The sequence below is a fragment of the Antechinus flavipes genome, chromosome 1 (genome assembly GCF_016432865.1).
Source record: "Antechinus flavipes isolate AdamAnt ecotype Samford, QLD, Australia chromosome 1, AdamAnt_v2, whole genome shotgun sequence".
Lineage (NCBI taxonomy): Eukaryota > Metazoa > Chordata > Mammalia > Dasyuromorphia > Dasyuridae > Antechinus > Antechinus flavipes.
This window is the reverse complement of record NC_067398.1, coordinates 680225860-680246360: the sequence shown is the minus strand read 5'-3', so window position 1 is coordinate 680246360 and position 20501 is coordinate 680225860. Positions and strand designations below refer to the sequence as shown.

Sequence of the window (20501 nt, the reverse complement as noted above, 5' to 3'; positions counted from 1 at the left end):
CCAAACCTTTTTAAGCTTTAAAAAAGACATCAAATACCTGCCAAGATTTAATTATTTATGTAAAAATAAACAAGGACATACATCTTATTTTATTTTATTCATTTATTTTTAGTCATACAATTAAGGCAGTATTTTATTTTGGCTTTGAATAAAGTTTCTTTTTAAATTTTTATTTTAATGCTTTTTATTTTCAAAATATATGCATAGTTTTCTTTTTTATTTCTTGATTTTTTTTTCTTAAAGCTTTTTATTTTCAAAACATATGCATGGATAATTTTTTCTTTTCTTTTTTTTTTTTTATAAAACTTTTTATTTTCAAAACAGATGCACGGATAATTAGACAACATTGATCCTTGCATAGCCTTGTGTTTCAGATTTTTCCCTCCTTCCCCCCACACCCTTCCCAGATGGCAAGCAATCCAATATATATTATACATGTTACAATACATGTTAAATCTGATATGTGTAAACATATTTATACAATTCTCTTGCTGTACAAGAAAAATTAGATCAAAAAGGAAAGAAAATGAGTAAGAAAACAAAATATAAGTGAACAACATCAAAAAGAGTGAGAATGCTATGTTGTGATTCACACTTCATTCCCACAGTCCTCTCTCTGGGTGTTGATGGCTCTCTTCATCACAAGATCATTGGAACTGGCCTCAATCATCTCATTGTTGAAGAGACCCACATCCATCAGAATTGATCATCATATAATCTTGTTGCCATGTGTAATGATCTCCTGGTTCTACTCATTTCACTCAGCATCAGTTCATGTTAAGTCTCTCCAGGTGCTTCTGAAATCATCCTGCTGGTCATTTCTTATAGAACAATAATATTCCATAACATTCATATACCACAATTTACTCAGCCATTCTCCAATTGATGGGCATCCATTCATTTTCCAGTTTCTAGCCACTACAAACAGGGTTGCCACAAACACTTTTGCACATGTGGGTTCCTTTCCCTTCTTTAGTATCTCTTTTGGGTATAAGCCCAGTAGAAACATTGCTGGATCAAAGGATATGCACAGTTTCATAACTTTTTGAGCCCAGTTCCAAATTTATGCATAGTTTTCAACATTCACCCTTGCAAAACCTTGTGTTCCAATTTTTTCTCCCTCTCTCTCTTCTCCCCATATCCTCCCCTGGACAGTAAGTAATCCAATATATGTTAACATTTGCAATTTTTCTGTACATATTTATACAATTATCGTGCTGCACAAGAAAAATCAGATCAAAAAGTTAAAAAAATGAGAAAAAAAATGCAGGCAAACAACAAGAAAAAAGGTGAAAATTCTATGTTATGGCCCCCATTCAGTCCCTATAGGCCTTTCTCTGATATGGCTCTTTCCATCACAAATCTATTGGAATTGGCCTGAATCACCTCATGGTTGAAAAGAGCCAAATACATTTTAGTTGATCATCACATAATCTTGCTGTTGCTGCGTACATTGTTCTCCTGGTTCTACTCACTTTACTTAGCATCATTCCAAGTGATGTCTGTAGGCCTTTCTGAATCATGCTGTTGATTTTTTTTTAACACAACAATAATATGTCATTATTTTTGTTGAGGTTGGGGAGGGACCCCAGAAGGTTGGAGGTTGCAGACAGAGGTCTCCAGATGTCTCAAAAAAATGTGCAGGCTTGAACCCCTATCCAAGTCAAGGTACAAAATGTATTGTAATTGTAATGCCAATTGAAAGGGGCTAAATTCCAAAAGGAATTTTTAGGGAAGAGCCAGAAGCAAGGAGACACATTTGTCTACTTCTTCATGTTATTGATATGCTAGATATGCTAATTTTATGGCCTAGAGATTGACTGAGGAGTGGTCGCAGGAATTTGACTATTACTGACCAGCAGATTTAGGACTATCCCAAAGCCAGAAGATTTTAGACTGTCACGATTTTTAGACACGACTGTCAGAACCGTACTATTCCACGGTTAGAGGGTCTCAGGATCACTAATATATCTTCGTTAAATATTATTATATTTCTAGGCCAGACAACTTTTACAATCATGAACAAGTTGCCAGAATAATAGTCCTCCAAGGTTGGGGGGAGGGGAAAGGGAGACCTGGGGATCACAGATTCCAAAGCCAGAAGATTTAGATATCTAAACTTTTTAAACAGGGGGCCAGCTCACTGTTCCTCAGACTGTTGGAGGCCGGACTACAGTAAAAACAAAACCTTTGTTTTGTGGGCCTTTAAATAAAGAAACTTCCTAGCCCTGGGGGAGGGGGATAAGCGCCCTCAGCCGCCGCATCTGGCCCGCGGGCCGGAGTTTGAGGATCCCTGATTTAGAATCATTGACATTGTTAGAACAGGAATACTCTAAGGTCGGGGGACCTTAAATTGTTGTTGTCTCCCCTAGAAGCTTATGTTCCAGAACATCCATAAACCATAACCTATCCAGCCATTCCCCAACCGATGGGCCTCCCCTCGGGTTCCGGTTTTGCACTTGTGGGTCCTTTTCCCTTTTAAAAAATCTCTTGTCTATTTTACTTTATGCACATTTGCTTTCCTCTTTAATAAGTGGTAAAATTATGTGTCTGCTTAAGGACTGTTTTATATAAACTTATGATTTATTATCAGTAAATGTTTGATTTGTACATCTATTTTCTATATCTATTTATCCGGGGTGATGTAAAAATTTTTCGGACCACAAGGGGTCAGGAGCGGAAAAAGTTTAAGATGCTCCAAGGACTTCGGGGCTCGCTCCTAGGTACAGAACAAGGATCTTGGGAAGAGACGTCACTAGATGCTCGCCCCGCCCCCTCACGCCTGCGTTCTCCAGTCAGGACAGCTCCCTCTGAGACGGCTCCTCTTTTCTGCGCCTGCGCCCTCCTGTCAGGGTAATTCTTGCTGAGCCCCGCCTCTTCACTCGGCTCTAGGCAGGAGCTGACAGCTCTGTCTGCGCTTGCGCTCTCCGCAGGCTTTTACGGCCGCCGTAAAGAGGCTCTGCCTTCGGCTGCGGCTTTGAAGGGTTCGGTGAGTCTCCTCAAGCCCCCGGCCCGCCTGTCTCCACCGGCCCCGTCTCCCTGCGAAGTCCTGCGGGGTTTCCTCGGGCCGGGAGCCGGGGTGTCGGAAGGCCGAGACCTCGGGGCTCCCGCCCGGGCCGTGCGGCGCTGCTCGGGGCAGCAGCTGCCGTCTCCGGGCCTCCGCCTTCGGAAGGCTCCTCCCTCGGGGATCTCCGAGCCCCTCTCGGGATCGCGTTCTCGGCGGCGTCTCGGAAGGCGCACGGGGCGCGGGGGAGGGGCTGGGCGCGTGGGGGGGGTCGTGCCCGTGTCCGGGCCCGGCCGTTGGGGGTGGGCCCCGCAGAGGTCCGCCTTCCTGGGGCCTTCGCCTCAGAGCTGGAAGCGTCATGGAGCCCACCTCCCCTTATTTTACAGGTGCAGAAAATGAGGCCCAGCAAGGTGAAAGGACTTTCCCAAGGTCCCCCAGGAAGGCGGTGGCGGGTTACCGTTTGAATCTGGGACCTTTGCGGAGCGGGGGTGGTTTGGAGGATAGAGATGAATGAGCCAGGATCTCCCAGACTCTGAGAATCAGGGGATGCACTGACTTTCCAGCAACCTTCCAATTCGGAATCAGGAAGTTGAGGGTTCAAATCCCGTCTCAGACATGTATTAAATCTTTTGTGCCTCGGTTTCCTCATCTGTAAAATGGGGATAGGAAGAGGATACCTCCCTCCCAGGGTTCTTGGGAAGAGCAAATGAAATAAAACCTTGCAAAGCATCGTGCAAACCTTAAATGATAGTTATTATTAATAGTTTTTATTGGGTCTTAAAGGATTTGTGATTGAATTTGAACTGGTCTGACTTGTAAGGGAGATCAGGTCTTTGAGGCTGGAAGAAAAGCCATTCTCTGAACCTCTTGGCATTTCGCTAGTTTGGGGTTGGACTGCAGACCTACAGTAGTCCCCTATCCCTAGCCCCAGCTGCAGGCCTGTCGGGCTAGAGCTGGACATTGTGGACTTGCCAGAGCTCCTGCTTTCTGTGGGTAAAGTTTTTGAGCATTCAGAAGCATCTCCATACCATGATGGTCAAAAGTGAATTGCGATTTATGAAGTGCTTTCTTTACAATAATCCTTGGAAATCGATCGAAGTTTAATAGCTAGATTTATGGAATTTTACAAGGACCTTTACATAATGGTGTATCCTTTGATCTCTATACAACTCTGGGGAGGTGGCACTGGGTTTTCCCCTGTTAGACTGATGAGAAAATTGAGACAAAGTCAAGTTGTTCCCTCTCGGCTCAGTTGCTAGCAATTGTCTGAGGCAGGATTTGATATCAAGTTTTCCTGACTTCACATCCTATGCTCTCATAGGTTGATAGGGCAGAGATACAAAGATAAAAAAGAGGTAGTTTTGTTCTAGTCAGTCCATATCTGTGATATTGTATCCCCAGTATTTGGGGCCACCTTTTAGGAAAGATGTTGGCAAGTTGACCAAAGCTAGTCCGTGTGGCTAGTCCCCCAAGGTGACCCTATTTGATTGTATTTCTCATCCTCTTAAGGATCTCATACTGATATAAGTGCTTGTAGTGGGAGCATGTCTGGAGACCAAGGGAGTGAGTGCCCTAGAGGAAGGAGCTGGGCACGTTTGGCCTGGAAAAGACAGGCCTTGGGCTCGGTGGAATACCTGACTTTGAACATAAAAGGAGGCAGCATGAGATGGGGGGTGGAGAGCCAGGATTAAGTCCAGGAAGACCAGCCTTGTTCAGATCTGGCCTCCAGTAATAGGTGTGTGATCTTGGGTCATCATTTCACTTCTTGCCCCATGTCATTCTCTGGTATTTACTTCTCAGTCCAAGGCTGGGTAGGGCAGCAGAGCCAATTTGGAAATGTTGCTCAGATGAACTGGTCCGCTGTGCATTCGTCTCATGTTCTTTTTGGCCCCAGAGCTCAGGTGGAAGTCTCAGGTGGATTTGAAGTCAGTGTAAGAAAAAAATTCCTAATAATGAAAGCTGTCCAGAAGTGATTGGCTCTCTTTGGAAGTTAATAAACTCTTCACGTGTAGATCTTGAGTAGAAGCCAGATGACCTTGGCCAAACATGATATCCTGGGGAGCCTTGCTCAGGGACGGGTTGGACTAGATGCCCTCTGGTCTATGATTCTGTGAAAGGGGCTTGTTCCTGGTCACGTAGGATGTTAATAGTAGAGCTGGGCCTGGAGCACAGACAGCTGACTCCCAGCTCATGGCTCTCTCTCTTACCTTATTGCTCTCCCCCAGGTTGTTCCTACCACCCTGAGGCCATGGATGCAAGATTCACGAGGGGGAAGTCGGCCATCCTGGAGCGGTCCCTAGTGAGGCCCAAGACGGAGGTGAGCCTGAGTGCCTTCTCCCTGCTGTTCTCGGAGCTGGTTCAGTATTGCCAGAACCGCGTGTACTCCGTGGCAGAGCTGCAGGCACGGCTGGCAGAGCTGGGTCAGCAGGTGGGCGCGCGAGTGCTGGATGGCCTGGCCACTCGGGAGAAGGGCGGCCGACGGGAGACCCGGGTCCTGGGTGCGCTGCTCTTTGTCAAGGGGGCAGTGTGGCGGGCTCTCTTTGGCAAGGAGGCAGACAAGTTGGAACAAGCCAACGATGATGACAAGACCTACTACATCATTGAGCGCGAACCACTCATCAACACGTACATCTCTGTGCCCAAAGAGAACAGCACTCTCAACTGTGCCAGCTTCACAGCAGGTGTAGTGGAAGCTGTGCTCACCCACAGTGGCTTCCCTGCCAAGGTCACTGCCCACTGGCACAAGGGGACCACCCTCATGATCAAGTTCGACGAGGCTGTCATTGCCCGGGACCGAGCCCTGGATGGTCGCTGAGGACGGACTAGAGAATGCGAAGGCCAGGCCTTTCTTTGTACCTTTGAGCCATTGTCCTTTGTACTCCTGGATTGTTTGCATTGCCAGATGAACAGCCTCCCTAGTCTCCCCACTCCCTCACGATGTGAACCCTTATCCCTTCTGGCTCTTGACTTTGCATTCAGTCACTAATCCTTGTCTGCAGTGTCTGGTGTCAGGGAGTGTATTCCCTGGTGTGCTCAGGGACAAGGGGCTCAGGTTCCTCTAGGCTTGATCAGGCTAATCTCCCCAGTCTGGGTTTGACCTTTTTTTATTTTTTTCTGTGTCATCTCCTGGATGGTATGGGGATGAGTTGGGGTGGGAAGAAGGGAGGTCCACTTTCTATCACCCTGGGTTTTCTTAATCCTTAATTCTTCTCTGCCTGTTTCCTTGGGGAACTCAGTGTAGGGGCTTCTGTACATTGTCAGTTGAGGGGGAAATCAAGTCAATGAGACTAGTCAAGGAGGAGAAGTGATTTCCCTTGAAGAAATTAGGCAGTCCTCTTGCCTAGACCCTCATCTCTACTTTAGAAGCAACTGCTAGGGGACAACTGCTAGAGGACCCCATGGCTCCATATCTGATTTCTGGTGGGTGGGAGTGGGATCCCACATAGTTCTTTCCAATGACACACTGGCGGGGGACCACAAACTGAGCTGTCCTGGTGGTATCTACTCCTGCTTGAGTAGGAACAGTACCTTCAATCAGTCCCAAACCTGACCTTTTAGTAGCTATTGTACAATTCAAGGCAGAAAGTTTGGATTTCCATCCCAGTTCTAGAGAAGAATTATGGGCAAATGTTTAATCCCTCTCTTGCCCCAGGATTCCTCTCTTCTTTCTTGGTTCCTGTCCCTTTCCCCCTCCCCTATCTGAGTCTTGGTTGATAGTTTAGTCCTCGTAATTTCTTTTGGGGCTCTGAGGACAGTGAATTGCTGCTAGAAACAGTGTGATGTTCATTAAAGATAAGTGTTCCTGGAGATAATCTGTTGTCCTTTTCTTTCTTTGGTCACCTCATACAAAGTGGAGCTTAGCATACCTTCTGTGGCTCCTATCTTTTCTTGCCCTTCTCTGGGTTCTCGAGTCCAAAAGCTCAGGGATAGAGTCCAAGCCCAGATTCCTGGTGGTCATGGGTCCTGTGGATGGGAATTCTATGTTTGAATCTTCCCTCTGCCATTTTCTATCTTTATGAATTTGGACATATCCCTTTCTTCTCTGGACCTCACTTTATTCATTAAAATGAAAGAAATGAATTAGATGATTTCTGAGGTCCTTTCTGACTTTAAATCCTGTGACTCATTATCATTCTGTTGATGCTTAATTTTCCAAACTGCTTATGTTTAATGAAAAGGACAGGTCTGGATTAAAGACTTCAATTGTCACTTGAAAAACTCAGAACTGGAAGGGACTTGAAATACAATAATGCTAATAAATAAATACCAAGATACCAGTAAACTCCAAAATTAGTTTCTTAAGGAACCTTCCCCACCCAGCAATATAAGTCTTCCATGTAACAGAGAAATTTAAGTAATCAAAACAAATCAACACATTGGCTATGTCTGACAATTCATGGCTCATTCTGTCCCGATAGTTCACCACAAGAGAGGGGTATTTCACTATTAGTCCTTTGGAGTTTAAATTTCCTGGTTAACAAGGTGATTCAATTCAGTTCAGTTAAATAAGCATTAAACATTTATTATGTTTTTTGGGTGTGTGTGCCAGGCACTGATAAAAGTGGCAGAAAGACAAGCAAGGAGTAACCTTTGCCTTCAAGAAGCTTACAGTCATCTTGGGATGGAGTGGGGAGGGTTGGAATGGAAGAAACATAAACAGACAATTAAATACAAAACATGCGAAAATACAAGGCAACTTTTTTGAGTGGGGAGCACCTAAACAACTGGGTGAATCTGGAAAGACCTCTTAAAGGTGGTACACTGGAGTAGAGCCTTAAAGGATCTAACAATTTTAAGAGGTGGAGGTATGGACAAAGTGGTCTAGATCACAGCTTCTTAAACTAGTAGTTGTGAAATTATGATGGTCAGTAAATGTTTGATCTGTATACTTCCATTATATAATTTTACAAGTGGAGTAATAAAAATTTCTTAAGACAAGTGGGAAAAGTTTAAGAATCCCAGATCTAGGCTATTTGTAAAAAGGCAAGGACATGGAGTTGGGATATCAGCGGGCCAGTTTTACAGGAATGTAGTGTGTGAGAGGGCATAATGAAAACCCAGTCTGAAAAGAGATTTTGGAGGTAGATTGTAAGGCTCTGTAAAGTAAAGGGGTCTGTAAAAGCAAGGCAGTGAGTGACATCAAATCTATGCTTTAGGGTTTATTCTCTTGTCTGCTATTAGGCAGATGAACTGTTTGAAAGAGTAGCAAGAGACTTGAGGCAGGGAGGCCAAGAAAGCTATTGCAGTAATTGAGAAAAGTAATGAGGGCCTGAGTGAGGCTTTGAATGGAGAAAAGGATTCGGATGTGAAGGATGTTACTTAAGTAGGATCAACAAGACTTGGTAATTGAGTAAATGTGTGGATGAGAAGAACTGAGAATAACTTCCATTTGTGAGACTGTCTACTTGGAATTGTTCTGGGGCCCTGGACAGAAGGATGGGAATTAGAAGAGATGAATGGGCTTAGGGGGAAAGATGAGTTCTGTTTAAGACTTACTGTGTTTGAGATTGTGATGCTTCATTAAGGTTTGATGGTTAGGATTGGAGCTCAGGAGATAAGTGAGAATTTAATAGATTTGGGAGCCATGTGCATGTAGATAATAGGATTCATTGGAAGTGATGAGATAATTTAGATAGTAGGTAGTGAGAAAGAAGAGGGTGATCAGGGTGAGAACAGATTCTTGGGATACAGCGTTCTGATGCTTTTGATCATTTTTCCTTTACATAATTATTTACAGTTTTATTGTTTTAGTTCTCTTCTCTTTTCACTGAATCATTTCATACAAGTCTTTTCAGATTTTTACCAAATTCTTCATTTTCATTCCTTCTGGCATAAAAATAATCAGTTGCATTCACATATCATGATTTGTTCAGCCATATCTTAGTTAATGGACACCTACTTTTTTCCAACTTTTTGCTACCATAAAAATTATTCCTATAATTAAATATTTTTGTATACCTTTCTCTCTGAGATCTAGTCCAATTCCCACATGGGAAACTGAATCCTAGAGAAGGAACACATCCTCATACAGCAAGTCAGTTGGCAACATGGTGGTTAGACCTGGGATGTCTAACCTAGGCTCTGTCACTAGGCTATTTCATGGCCTGGGGACCTTTCAAGCCTCATTTTCTCTCTTTCCAAAATGAGAGATTTGGATTTGCTGATCTCAGCCCCTTCTAGTGTTAGTATGACTATGACAATAGTTAATGGCTTTATTTCCATGAGCATGGTTGAATGACCCAAGCAGTCATTCATGGTTAGTGCCCTCTCCCCCTTCCTTGGTGCCTCTTGCTCCCAGAGTCCAAGGGCTCATGCCAGGGAACCACCTTGAAGAAGGAATGGGGAACAGGAGAATGAATGGTACTTCCAAGCTGAGGATTTGGCTCTTGTGCCTGTGGGGAAGATCCCTCTGCATCAGTATGAACATGGGCAGTTTGAAAAGTTCCTCCATTAGTAGTTCAATCAGTTCGTGGTCCTTTTTGACAGCTCTTATTCTCCTTATGAGTCTGGGCAGCTGGGGGCCTGAGGAGTGAGGGAGCTAAGCCCTGTTAATGAAATCCCAGTCCTGAGTGTTTCTCCACAAAGGATATTCTTGATGAACATTCGTGTAAAAAATGAGCTGAGAATTCGGGATAAAATAGCAGGAGGCTTTTGTTGCCAGCAGTTGCAGATAGGAGTTTCTAGCTTGTACTGGGAATGGGGAGAGAGGATGTCAGGAAACATGATTTGGGGAAAAACAAGTCTGGGAAAGTGGTCATGGGAGTTCAAAGGCTCGCGGGGGAGGGCAAAATAGTTCTTATATGAGCAGTCTTGGGAAAGTTCCCAGGGATGCTGTCACTATTCTTTCAGTGAGCACTGGATTACAGGATTGAGAACCAGAAGGGCCTTTAGAAGCCTGGCCAGCTTGTCTTTTGTATACAGGAGCAAATAGAGTCAGAGAAGGAAAGAGCCTTGTCCAGCAAGGCTCTGGTGGGCCATGGCAGGCTGCCCTGGCTAGCGAGCTAAAGAGGTGTGAGTTTGGGGAAGGGAAGACATGGACAGACAGCAGCGGGGGATCTGGGAAGAGAGCCTTGGATTTGGGGTCAGAAGAACTGGGCCCAAATCTCAGCTCTGCCACTTACTACTGACTTGAGGCAGATCCCTTATCTCTGGACCACATTTTCTCCAAATGTAAGATGAGGAGACTGAACCAAATGATCTTTAAGGACCCATTCATTTCCAGATCCTATGGGAGGCAGATAACCGACTGCCCTAGCTATATATTTTGTTCTTTCAAGCTTTCTGGAGACACTAGGGACCAGGATTTGATGATTCTCTCAGAGCACCTTCAGCCTTTTGTGTGCTTAGGAATGAAACTGAGGGAGGGGGAATGATAGGGAGACTCGAGGAATGAGGTCTGGTGGGATGGGCAAAGGGAAGGTGGAATGTGGCCTCTCAGAGAACTAGATCTGGCTGTGGCTCAGGTGAGTGTGCAGTCCTAGACCCTTAGTGTGCCATAAGCTAGGCTAGAAGCCTTAGTGCTCTCTATAAATAGGGTGGCTGCTTTTGGACCTAAGACTGATCCTGGACCAGGTCAGGACCAGAGATAGTGAGAAAACCCAGGAGGCTTCTGGTTGCTGAGGAAAAACTCCAGTTTTCCTGGTAGTGGTGGGCTGTGGTTGATCTAGCCTGTGAACACAGTTCCTCTCTTGAGCAAACAGTGTGAGGCTGGCTCCATTCTTTGACTCATTGATGCAGAGTGGGAGGAGGGGAGGAACCAGGACAAAATCAACCTTCCCTGCCATATCTTGGAAACTCTATCCAAGACTCTTTGGTGGGTGAGGCAGCAAATAAGAGTGTGAGCGTCTGGACATCCTGGGATGGAGGATGGAGAGTTTAGGGAAGATTGGCACTGGAGGTCTGGCCTTTCCTTTAGTCTCAGGAAAAGTGAGGGCTCAGAGGAGAGTTGTCCTTCCCTCCCAGCTCAGGAAGGGTCTGGACCCTGGAGTGGGGGGGAGGGTTTGGGTCCTAGTCCAGGATTAGGAGTCCTGGAGGAGGGTGAGAGAGCCATGGGAATGGGAGGGCCAGAAACTGGGATAGGATGGATGCAGGATCAGGGACAAAGTTTTAGGTCCAGGGTTAGGAGGGGAATTCCTCCCTGATCCTTCTTGATGAGAAATAAAAAAACCTTTTGACCCTGCCATGTCAGGGCTAAAGCTGAGTGCTAGCCTTAGGTCGTAGGCTTTGGGCCATGGTCAGTGGTCAGCATGTAGCCAGCTTCTCGCAGATCCAGCTATCCTGGTATCCCCGGCAGTAGGCATCATTCCATTTGCCATTGAAGGGACGCATCGCCACGCAGTCCTCCCCCTGACCCTGGTTGTTGGGCTCCCCTGGGCTCCAGTTTCTGAAAAGCAGGTAATTTCCAGAGTAAGAGATAGATAGGTGGAGACAGAGACAAAAAGAGAAGGAGGGAAGGAGAGAGGGAGGGAAAAAGGGTGGGACAAAGGGGGGAGGGAGAGACAGAGACAGAGAAAAAGAGACAGAGATTGAGAGAAGGGAGAGAGAGAGAAAGAGAGAGACAGAGAGAAACAGGGAAAGAGAGAGAAAGAGAAAAGGCGGAAAGGAGAGAGAGGGATGAAGAGAGACGGACAGAGAGAGAAGGAGGGAAGGAGAGAGGGAGGGAAAGAAGGGGGAAGAAGGTGGGGAGGGAAGGAAGGAGGGAAGGAGAGACAGAGAAAAAGAGACAGAGATTGAGAGAAGGGAGAGAGAAAGAGAGAGACAGAGAGAGAGAGAGAGAGAAAAGGAGGAAGGGAGAAAGAGGGATGGAGAGAGACAGACAGAGAAGGAGGGAAGGAGAGAAGGAGGGAAAGAGTGGAGGGAGGGAGAGAAGGAAGGAGGGAGGGAGAGGGAGAGAGGGAGAGACAGAGATAGAGATTGAGAGAGAGAGAGAGAGAGAGAGAGAGAGAGAGAGAGAGAAAGAACTGTAATTGTCCTACAAACTTGGCTTTGGGCTCCCACTTCATTCCATCTCCTTGGATCTTCCCCCAACTCACGTGTAGTTCAGGGGACTCCCATCCATCCATTGGAACTCGCCCTCTATGTCCAGGTCTCGGAGGCCAATCCAACAACCTTTGTTATTGGCGTTCTTGGTTAGGAAGGACTGAGGGAAGGTCAAGCAATTGGTTAGAGCCCCCAAGGACCAAGATCTCTGGTTCCCAGCCTTGTCTCCCTTAGGCTCCATCACCACCTGGGCCATCAGACATCTCTTTTACAGACTCAGCCTTTTCCCCCAAGTAGAGCCATTTCATCCTAACCCCTCAGTCCAACTCCTTGGAAAGGGAGGAAAGCATCCCCAGAGCCAGAGCCTCTTCCTGGAGCTAGCCCTTAGTCCCTACGAAAACTCCCTATATTCTAGGAGGAATCCACCTAGGGACCTCGGTCACTCTCAGCTCAGCTCAGACCCCCTTGGGGGATGCCCCACCTGCTCCTCTCTGCTTTTGATGCTGACCAGCCGGCCCTGAAGGTTGATGCAGGCAAACTTGGCCTGGGACCACGTCTTGGACTCCTTCCCAAAAAAGTAGCATTTCTTCTGGAAGAATTGCCAGCCTTCCGGGCAGTTTGTGCAGACAGAGCCTTTAGGAAGAGAAAGAGGCGAGCAGAGGGGTCAGGGCCTAGGACGGGCCCAGCAGCCACTCATGGCCGCCTGCAGGGGTTTTTCTTGTGAGATAAGGAGACAAGCACAGAGTCGGATGGGAAAGGGCCTTGGAAGACATCACCGGTGTCACTCGCAGCCCGCTGGCGAGCGCCATTAACAGCGTCCCTGCGGCTGCCATCCCCAGGCTCACTATCACCTTTATGCCCACACCATCTCCATCATCCTTGCCACTGAACATCACCTCCACCATCGCAGTCACGGCCACCGCCGCCATTGTCTCTATCACCTCCACCACCGCCACTTCTGCAGGCAGTGGGGAGAGAGCTGGATCTGGGGTCGAGGTCCAATCCAGTCTCAGACACTTACTCATACTCTGGGTAAGTCACAAACTCTGTTTGCCTCAACTGTAAAATGGGGCAATAGGACCCAACTCCCAGGATTGCCAAGAGGATCTAGAGCTTAGATCAGGTCTCTGCTATAGAAATGCTAGTTCCTGTTCCCTTTCCACCACCAACAATCAGGACCATCGCTGTCCAGCACCTTCGCCACTCTCCCTGTGCTCATCGCCACCACGCAGCGCCATCATCACCGACATCACAACCATCTCTGCCATTTTCTCAGCCCTTTCATTCTCTACCACGACCGCCATCACGAGCAGCACCTCCAGCATCCCTAGCACTCCCCCCATGTCTCTGAACCCCACACCATCCTTATCTCCAACTGTCACGGCCACGAACGCCTCTAACGCCATCAGCCTGAGTCCTCACCCTGGGTTGGCCTGGCTGTGGGGTCTTCTTCAAGGCTGTCCAGTCGTGGGGAAGGCTGAGAAGCTATGGGGGGGAGGGAGAAGAGGGAAGAACTGTCTGTCCCAGGCATTGCCATCACTACCACCAACTGCGACCATCATGGCTACCGACAACACTAAGCGCTACACGTGAGGGAGTTTGGGCAGGGGCTGTCCAGGTGGTCCTGCCCAAGGGGAGCAGGGCGGAAACTGGGCTCTCTGAATGTGGAAATGAGGAAGGAAGGCAGACAAAACACAGAAAATCTGTAGGTAAGTCCAGAGAGGTCAGAGGGGAAGGGGAGGCTGTTGGGCCTGAGAATTCAGCTCTGAAGAAAGGAGGAAGAGGAGGGACGGAGTGGGTGAAGTGGAGGAGGCCCCACCCTTGCCCCTCACCCTCTCACCATCCGCCTTATGGAATTCCATCCAGAGCTTCTGGATCTCTTCCTGCAGTTTCTCCCGAGCTTGATTGGCATCATTCTTCTCATTCAGCACTGTGGATATTAGGGACATTGGGGACGGGAGAGCAGCCTTTAGGACTGATGTCTTTTGGGGCCAAGTCTCCACTCTTCCTCCCTCACTTTTTTCAGTTCCCTTTCTTCAGTTCCTTATATTCCCACAAGCCTGGACCCCACAACCCTCCTCCTCTATTCCCACCTTCTCACCCTGCGATTTGAAGGCTGTGCTGTCTTTTTCAAGTCTGTCCAGTTGGTCAGACAACTGAGTACCTGGGGTGGAGGGATGGAAAGAAGGGAGAATCGTCCATCTTAGGCAAAGGCATAACCCACAAAACCAACCCTTCTTACAACTTCCGTCCCTCATATCCCTCAAGACGACCTCCCCTCACACACCCCATCTCTAAGGGCTCCCTCTCCCAATCTTATGTTCTTTAAGGCCTTCAATTCTCACATCCTTTGCTCTTCATCCTCTGTATTCTCCTGGCCCACCATATTATCCCTTCTCCTAGTTGACATCCCACATGTCTCTAAGCCCTGAGATTTTAAGGCTGTCTTATTCTTCAAGATCTTAGAAAATTGACTTTTGAAGAACAGAATCACTTTGTAGGGACAAACTAATCCTTCTGGGCAGATGGCCTCCAAGTTTCCCAGTCCCCAGTTCCTTGCCCTGTGATCCTCTGTGGAGCTTGGGGGCCACCACAGGTGAACTCCTAAACACATTTCTCTAGATTAACTCATGGTCAGCCCTTCTCCAGAGTTAACGGCTCTGGATCTCTGCCATTCTACACCTTTGCCCCAACCCATTGAGAGACTGAATCAACTCAGAGGTTGGTGCCGGGCTTCGGGGCCAGAGGCATAAAAGCATGATCAAGGAGACTTGGGGAAAGTTGAGCTGTTTGACTTTGTTACCAAGGAAGGTAAAGATTCATCATACTTTCCCCCCGGTTACAGGCACCCATCATGGAGCTTTCTCACCTTTAGATTTCATGGTTGTTTGGTCTTCCTGGAGTTTGTTCAGGGTGTTGGAGAGCTGAGAGGCTTCAAGGGAAAGGGAGAACAAGATTGGTCTTGGGAATGGATGCTGCCTCCAGAGCAGAAGGCTTTGGGGCCCAGAGGTGTAAAGGAATGATCAAGGAGTCTTGGGGAAAGTTGAGCTGTTTGCCTTTGTTACCAAGGAAGGTAGAGATTCATCATACTTTCCCCCTAGTTACAGGCACCCATCATGGAGCTTTCTCACCTTTAGATTTCATGGTTGTCTGGTCTTCTTGGAGTTTGTTCAGGGTGTTGGAGAGCTGAGAGACTTTAAGGGAAAGGGAGAACAAGATTGGTCTTGGGCATGGATGCTACCTCCAGAGCAGAAGGTCTGCAGTACTAGTTCCCACCCAGGGCTGGGATTTGAAAGGGACCTACAACCCATCTCTTTACTTGAACAGAAACCAGCTGCCAGCTCTATGACAGCTCCAAAAAGTGATCATCTCAGCTCTGGTGGAAGACCTCTGGAGGGCTTCTAAGGGAAGGCCATTTAAGTTTGGGACAACCATATTTGTTAGGAGATTTTCTTCACATTGAGTCTAAATTTGCCTCTTTGTAATTTCTACTTTCACTATAGCTTCTGGGGTCAAGCAGAATAAGTCTCTTCTCTATTTGACAACTTTGTTTGAAGACAGCTCAAATTCCCTCTTCTTTTCACCATCCTTAGTTGGGATCTTAGTTTGACATCCTCAGGCCCTTCACTATCCTTGCTGCTCTCTGAGACAATTTCCAGGACAGTCAGAGTTTTTCCCAAATGGTGGTTCCCATAATAGAGCATCACATGGGTGAGCTCTGACCAAGAGAGCACCGTGGGACATTGTCTCCACCACCGACTCTGGACACTAGAGCTCGCTCAGTGCAATTTAAGAACATTCATTATTTTTCTGTCGAATCACACTGTTGATCCATAGACGGGGCTTTTTTTGAGTAGAGAAGGGGAGGGATTCTGGCCCCTCCTCCCAGGTCTTCTTGGCAGTATGGCAAATGGAGTGGTGGAGTCGTATCCCACTGTCTCCCAGCGGCTGGTATGTCTTTGTCATATGAGGGGAAGGGATTTCCTGATGGTCACCCAGTTACTCTCCTGCCAGCTCCCACGGGCCATCTCCTCAGCCTGGTGTTCATATTATTAGCCTCCTGGCCTTCATGTTAACCCGGATCTGTCTCCCAGTTCTTCCATAAACCCTCCAGAATGACCTCAGCTACACCCAGCCTGAGACTCACCATTATTTTTGAAGTCCCATTGATCCACCTGTAGCTGCTTGATGATAGTCACAGTCCCAGAGTCTGAGAGGAGAGAGAGGAAAAGGCCACAGGGTGGGCCAGGAGTCATTCCAGAAGACAAGGGGTGGGGGGACCTATTTAAGAAGTCCTTCGGTGGTCCCGGGATAGGGGCGTGGCTTTGAGGGATCAGGAATTATTGCAGGATAAATAGCTCACAGAGATACTCTGGATTCTACAATCATGTGTAAGGGAACAGGAGAAGCCCCCAGAATTGAAGTGGTCAGAGACTCAAGTCACCGCTAGGTAGTGATATAGCCACATTCCTCCCCAGGGGCCACAGGCTCCTCATCTGCCCAGTGCATCAGTTCTGTGCTTCATTTCTGGGAGGTGGGGGTGTTGGGGACAAAAGAGTCACTGGGGTGAGGCTGTTGGGGAGTTGGGATCTTCGGGTTCAGGGCTGAGAGGGATATAACACATCTTAGGGTCTCATTGGGTGACTTACGTACCATTGTGAGGCACACAGGACTTCCGAAGCATCTCCAAATCCTGGGTTATCTCTTTGTCTAGAGGAATCAAGGCAATATGGGTGTTAATCTTTTCCACCTCCCCTTCCCCTGGCTCCCCATTTTCCCCCCTCTCCCGGCCCCCCAGTCCTTTCATTGGGTTTTCAGGTGAATGATTTGAAGACAGGTTCTGGAGTAAGAAGCAGGGGCCAGAAGCCCTGTATGAGGGAGGAGGAGTGGAACGATTCTTACACCGGGTTAGGAACAAGAAGAGGAGCGTTCCCCACAGGGCCATGGAGATCAGCAGCACAAAGATAAGGAGAAGCATACTCTTCCCACAGGTCTTCTGGCCTGGCAGCTTAGTGAATCCTGGGAGCCAGAGGAAGAAGAGAAGAGGAAAAGGTGAAGGAGCGGCCAGACGGGGAAGTTAGGTTCTGGCTGCGTCCTGCGACTTAGTCTGGCCCTGGGCCTCCTTCGTGGGACCTCTCTCCTCCCAGAGCTCCTTAGCAGGTGAAGGGACCCTGAGTAAGCCCAGGTGGTCAGGGAGGGCCGATAGAGGGATTCCTTCACGACAGAATTCAATTCATCAAGCATCCTACCCTGGGGCCAGGCACTAGGTTAGGCCTTGATGATAGAGAAACAAAAAAACAAATACGGTTTTTGGGCAAAGAAAGTCACTAGCTCCTACAAGTATTAAATCTGTCAGGCTAATGCTCCGACTCCATTGGAAAAGACACAGATGTTAGGAAAGGATGAAGGCAAAAGGAAAAGGGGATGGTGGAGAAATAGATCACGTCATGAAAGCAAGGAACTTGTTCTAGAAGGGCCTGTTGGGCCATGGTCCCGGGTTTCAAAGAACCCAGTTATGACTGAACAACAACCACCACCGCTGCCGTCTCACATGCCATACTCTACTGCAGGGGTCCTCAAACTTTTAAAATAGGGGGCCAGTTCACTGTCCCTCAGACTGTTGGAGGGCCGGACTATAGTAAAAACAAAAACTTTGTTTTGTGGGCCTTTAAATAAAGAAACTTCATACCCCTGGGGAGGGGGATAAACGTCCTCAGCTGCTGCATCTGGCCAGCGGGCCATAGTTTGAGGACCCCTGCGTCTACTGGATCACCCTGTCAGCGGGGCCGTAGGAGTCTGAGAGGTGCTTATTGTTGGTTCCCTTAGGTGCTGGCTCAGAGGAGGTTCTGAAGAGCTCTGTTCTCCATTTCCTGGATCTGTCTTTGCCTCCATCTCCCATATCTGAATCTCCCCATCCTCATCTCTCTACATCTATCAGTGACTCTACTATTTATGTCTATCTAATCATCTATATCTAGTTCCCCTATCATATTTCTGCTACCATGTAGATAAAAATGTGTTTATATGCGCATGTCTATATGTACATACACATAAATACACACATATATACATACATACTTACAAATATATATATTTTTATAGGGAAGGGAAATGGTCTTTCCCACCTCCCCCAAGCTGGACGTGCAGTGACCACTCATGAATCTCACCCCATTATTGAGCATCATGGGAGCTTTGATTCCTGACTCGAGCCTCTTTGATCCTCCTTAAGCAGTTGGGGGCCCTTTGCTGCCAGGGGCTCATCCTATCTAGACCCCTGAGAGCCCGGCCCACCGTAGCTCAGAGCTCCTAAGCTCAAGCTGTTCACCATCCTCAGCCTCCTGACCAGCAAGAATTGCAAGCATGCACCCTTCTCATCCTCTGCTCATACACAAGCTCAGCTACAGCCTCACACTCTGCATCTTTCCATATCCTCTAAAGTCCTTCTTTCTCCATTAGCCTGTGTGCCTGTCTCTGCTGTCTACACTATTACTTATTATCCCTATGACCTTGTGCTAGTTAGGTGGCTTAGAGTGATAGGAGTCAGTAGGTTCAGATCCTGCCCTTGCATCTTTCCAAGGTGTGATCCTGGGTTAGTCACTTTCTCTTTCTCTGCCTCAGCTGTTTAATCTATAAAATGAGAATAATAATAATAAAACCGACTTCACAGAATTGTGAGAATCAAATAAGATGATATTTATCAAGGGCTTCAAATCTCAATGGGCTATATAAATGTATACCATTTAGATTCTTCGTCTCTATGGGTCTCAGTTTACTCATCTGTAAAATGAATCTATTAGACTAGATGATCTCTAAAGTTTTTTTGGTCCCCAAATCTATTATCTCAGGGTCTCATTTCCCTGTCTTTCCATAATCCCAACCCAAACATTAAAAGCAGGTTTCCCTCTCTTTCCATATGCTAAACTCTCCTCTCCTTCTCTTAACTCTCCATGTCTGGAGTGCCTTTGCTCTTGTAGAATCCTAGGGATTAGAGCTTTAGTGATTTTTCTGATAAAAACCTCTCACTTTAAATGCGAATAAAATGAGTTCCAGAGAAGGGCTGGGATTCTCTCTTTTCTCTTCTCTTGTTCTCTTCCTGATTACTATTAGTATAACATATAGAATTACAATAGAGAAAGACCTGGTTTTGAATTCTGCTCAAATGCTAGCTCTTCTCTTTGGGCAAATCACTTAACTTTCCTGAGCCTCAGTTTAACTCATCTGTAGAGTGAAGTAGGTCTAAATATACAGTCCTCTGAGTCACCCAAGAATAGAAAGGGAAGGTCTGACTTAGGCTCAGATAGCCTGCTCAGGGAAAATGAGTCTTGGAAGGATGCCATCCTCCGGGGCTCAGTTACCTCATACTCTGGCAGCCACCAGGCCCTCAAAAGCCCCTGAATGCCAAGAGTTTGGGGTTCACTGGGGGGAAGAAGGCAGGCAGGAGGTTCAGCAAAGCTAGTTTTGGGTCATCCCCAGTCCTCCCAGTCCCTCCGGTCCTGTATCCCCTCCCCACCAGCTCCACATGCCCTCACCCTGACTTCTTGGGGACATCCTCCTGATTTCCACTTGGTCTGAGTAGCCGTTCCACTTGGCCTCGGGCTCCATCAGAGCTCTGAAGGGTTCAGCCCAGTTTTGTAGTGGGTGGGATAACTAGGCGGAGGGAGGGCGGGGCCTTTGCTCGGAAAGCCAGCACAAGGCTTTTTTCTTCCTTCTCCTCTTCCTCCTACTCTCACCCTTTCCTAGAAATCCCCAGGATTTGAAAAAAAAAGGAGAAAACTCAAGGTCCTCTGAGTGACCTTCCTGCTCCTTTCCTTCTCATCATGTTCAGGCACAGAACAGCCATCCCTAAAAATATTTGGGCTTCCCAGTTCTTCCTGTGTCTGTTGCTGTTAGGGCCAAGGGTACTAGAGACACTAATCAGTGCTAGCATCTTGCAGAAGTGGTAGTGAGATTGCTTAGTTTCCCTTCCATAATCTCCCCAAGAGGAGTCCTCTAGCACTTGCCAAAGAGCCTGCAGTAGTGATCCATTTCTCTGGAGGGGAATGAGATTCTTAGTTAAGAGTAGAAGGGTTAAGACGGACCATGGACCCCTCTTCCCAAATTCAATCAACTCCATTGGCTCTGTGTTATTCCCAGGATCTTCTCTTTCACTTATTTTTATTTTTTAATTTATTTTTAATACATATTGTTTTATGAATTATGTTGGGAGAGAAAAATCAGAGCAAAAGGGAAACACCATGGGAAAAATTAAAAAACAAAAACAAACATAACGTGTTGATTTCAGTCTCCTTAGTTCTTTTTCTGGATGTAAATGACGTTTTCTGTCCAAAGTCTATTGGGATTGTTTTGGATCACTGAACCACTGAAAAGAACCATGTCTTTCATAGTGGATCATTGCATATTTTTGCTGTTACTGTGCACAGTGTATTCCTGGTTATGCTTGTTTCGCTCAGTTCACGGAAATCTTTCCAGGCCTTTCTAAGAATCAACTTGTTCATCATTTTCTATAGAACAATAATAT

The 20501-nt window shown here is 46.9% G+C and overlaps 2 protein-coding genes across 5 annotated transcripts; one reads left to right on the top strand and one right to left on the bottom strand.

Moving 5' to 3' along the window:
• Positions 1–2873: 2873 nt before the first annotated feature.
• Positions 2874–6816, top strand: TRAPPC5 (trafficking protein particle complex subunit 5). Of its 2 annotated transcripts, none has more exons than XM_051972520.1 (2): positions 2874–2989; positions 5230–6816. In XM_051972520.1, exon 2 carries the CDS (start codon positions 5253–5255, stop codon positions 5817–5819), a length of 567 nt encoding a protein of 188 aa, XP_051828480.1. In that variant the 5' UTR covers positions 2874–2989; positions 5230–5252; the 3' UTR covers positions 5820–6816. The 2 variants fall into 2 exon arrangements, with proteins under 2 accessions (XP_051828480.1, XP_051828479.1); XM_051972519.1 differs by lacking the exon at positions 2874–2989 and adding an exon at positions 3307–3414.
• A 684-nt stretch (positions 6817–7500) lies between these two features.
• FCER2 (Fc epsilon receptor II) lies at positions 7501–20124 on the bottom strand. 3 transcript variants are annotated; one of them, XM_051972516.1, is made up of 12 exons: positions 19513–20124; positions 16886–17002; positions 16637–16693; positions 16131–16193; positions 15115–15177; positions 14853–14915; positions 14085–14147; positions 13824–13913; positions 13406–13468; positions 12465–12616; positions 12037–12143; positions 7501–11387 (listed from the first exon to the last, which is right to left on the bottom strand). In XM_051972516.1, exons 1-12 carry the CDS (start codon positions 19583–19585, stop codon positions 11246–11248), a joined length of 1053 nt encoding a protein of 350 aa, XP_051828476.1. In that variant the 5' UTR covers positions 19586–20124; the 3' UTR covers positions 7501–11245. The 3 variants fall into 3 exon arrangements, with proteins under 3 accessions (XP_051828476.1, XP_051828478.1, XP_051828477.1); XM_051972518.1 differs by lacking the exon at positions 15115–15177; XM_051972517.1 differs by lacking the exon at positions 13406–13468 and having other exon boundaries at positions 19513–19605.
• Positions 20125–20501: the final 377 nt, after the last annotated feature.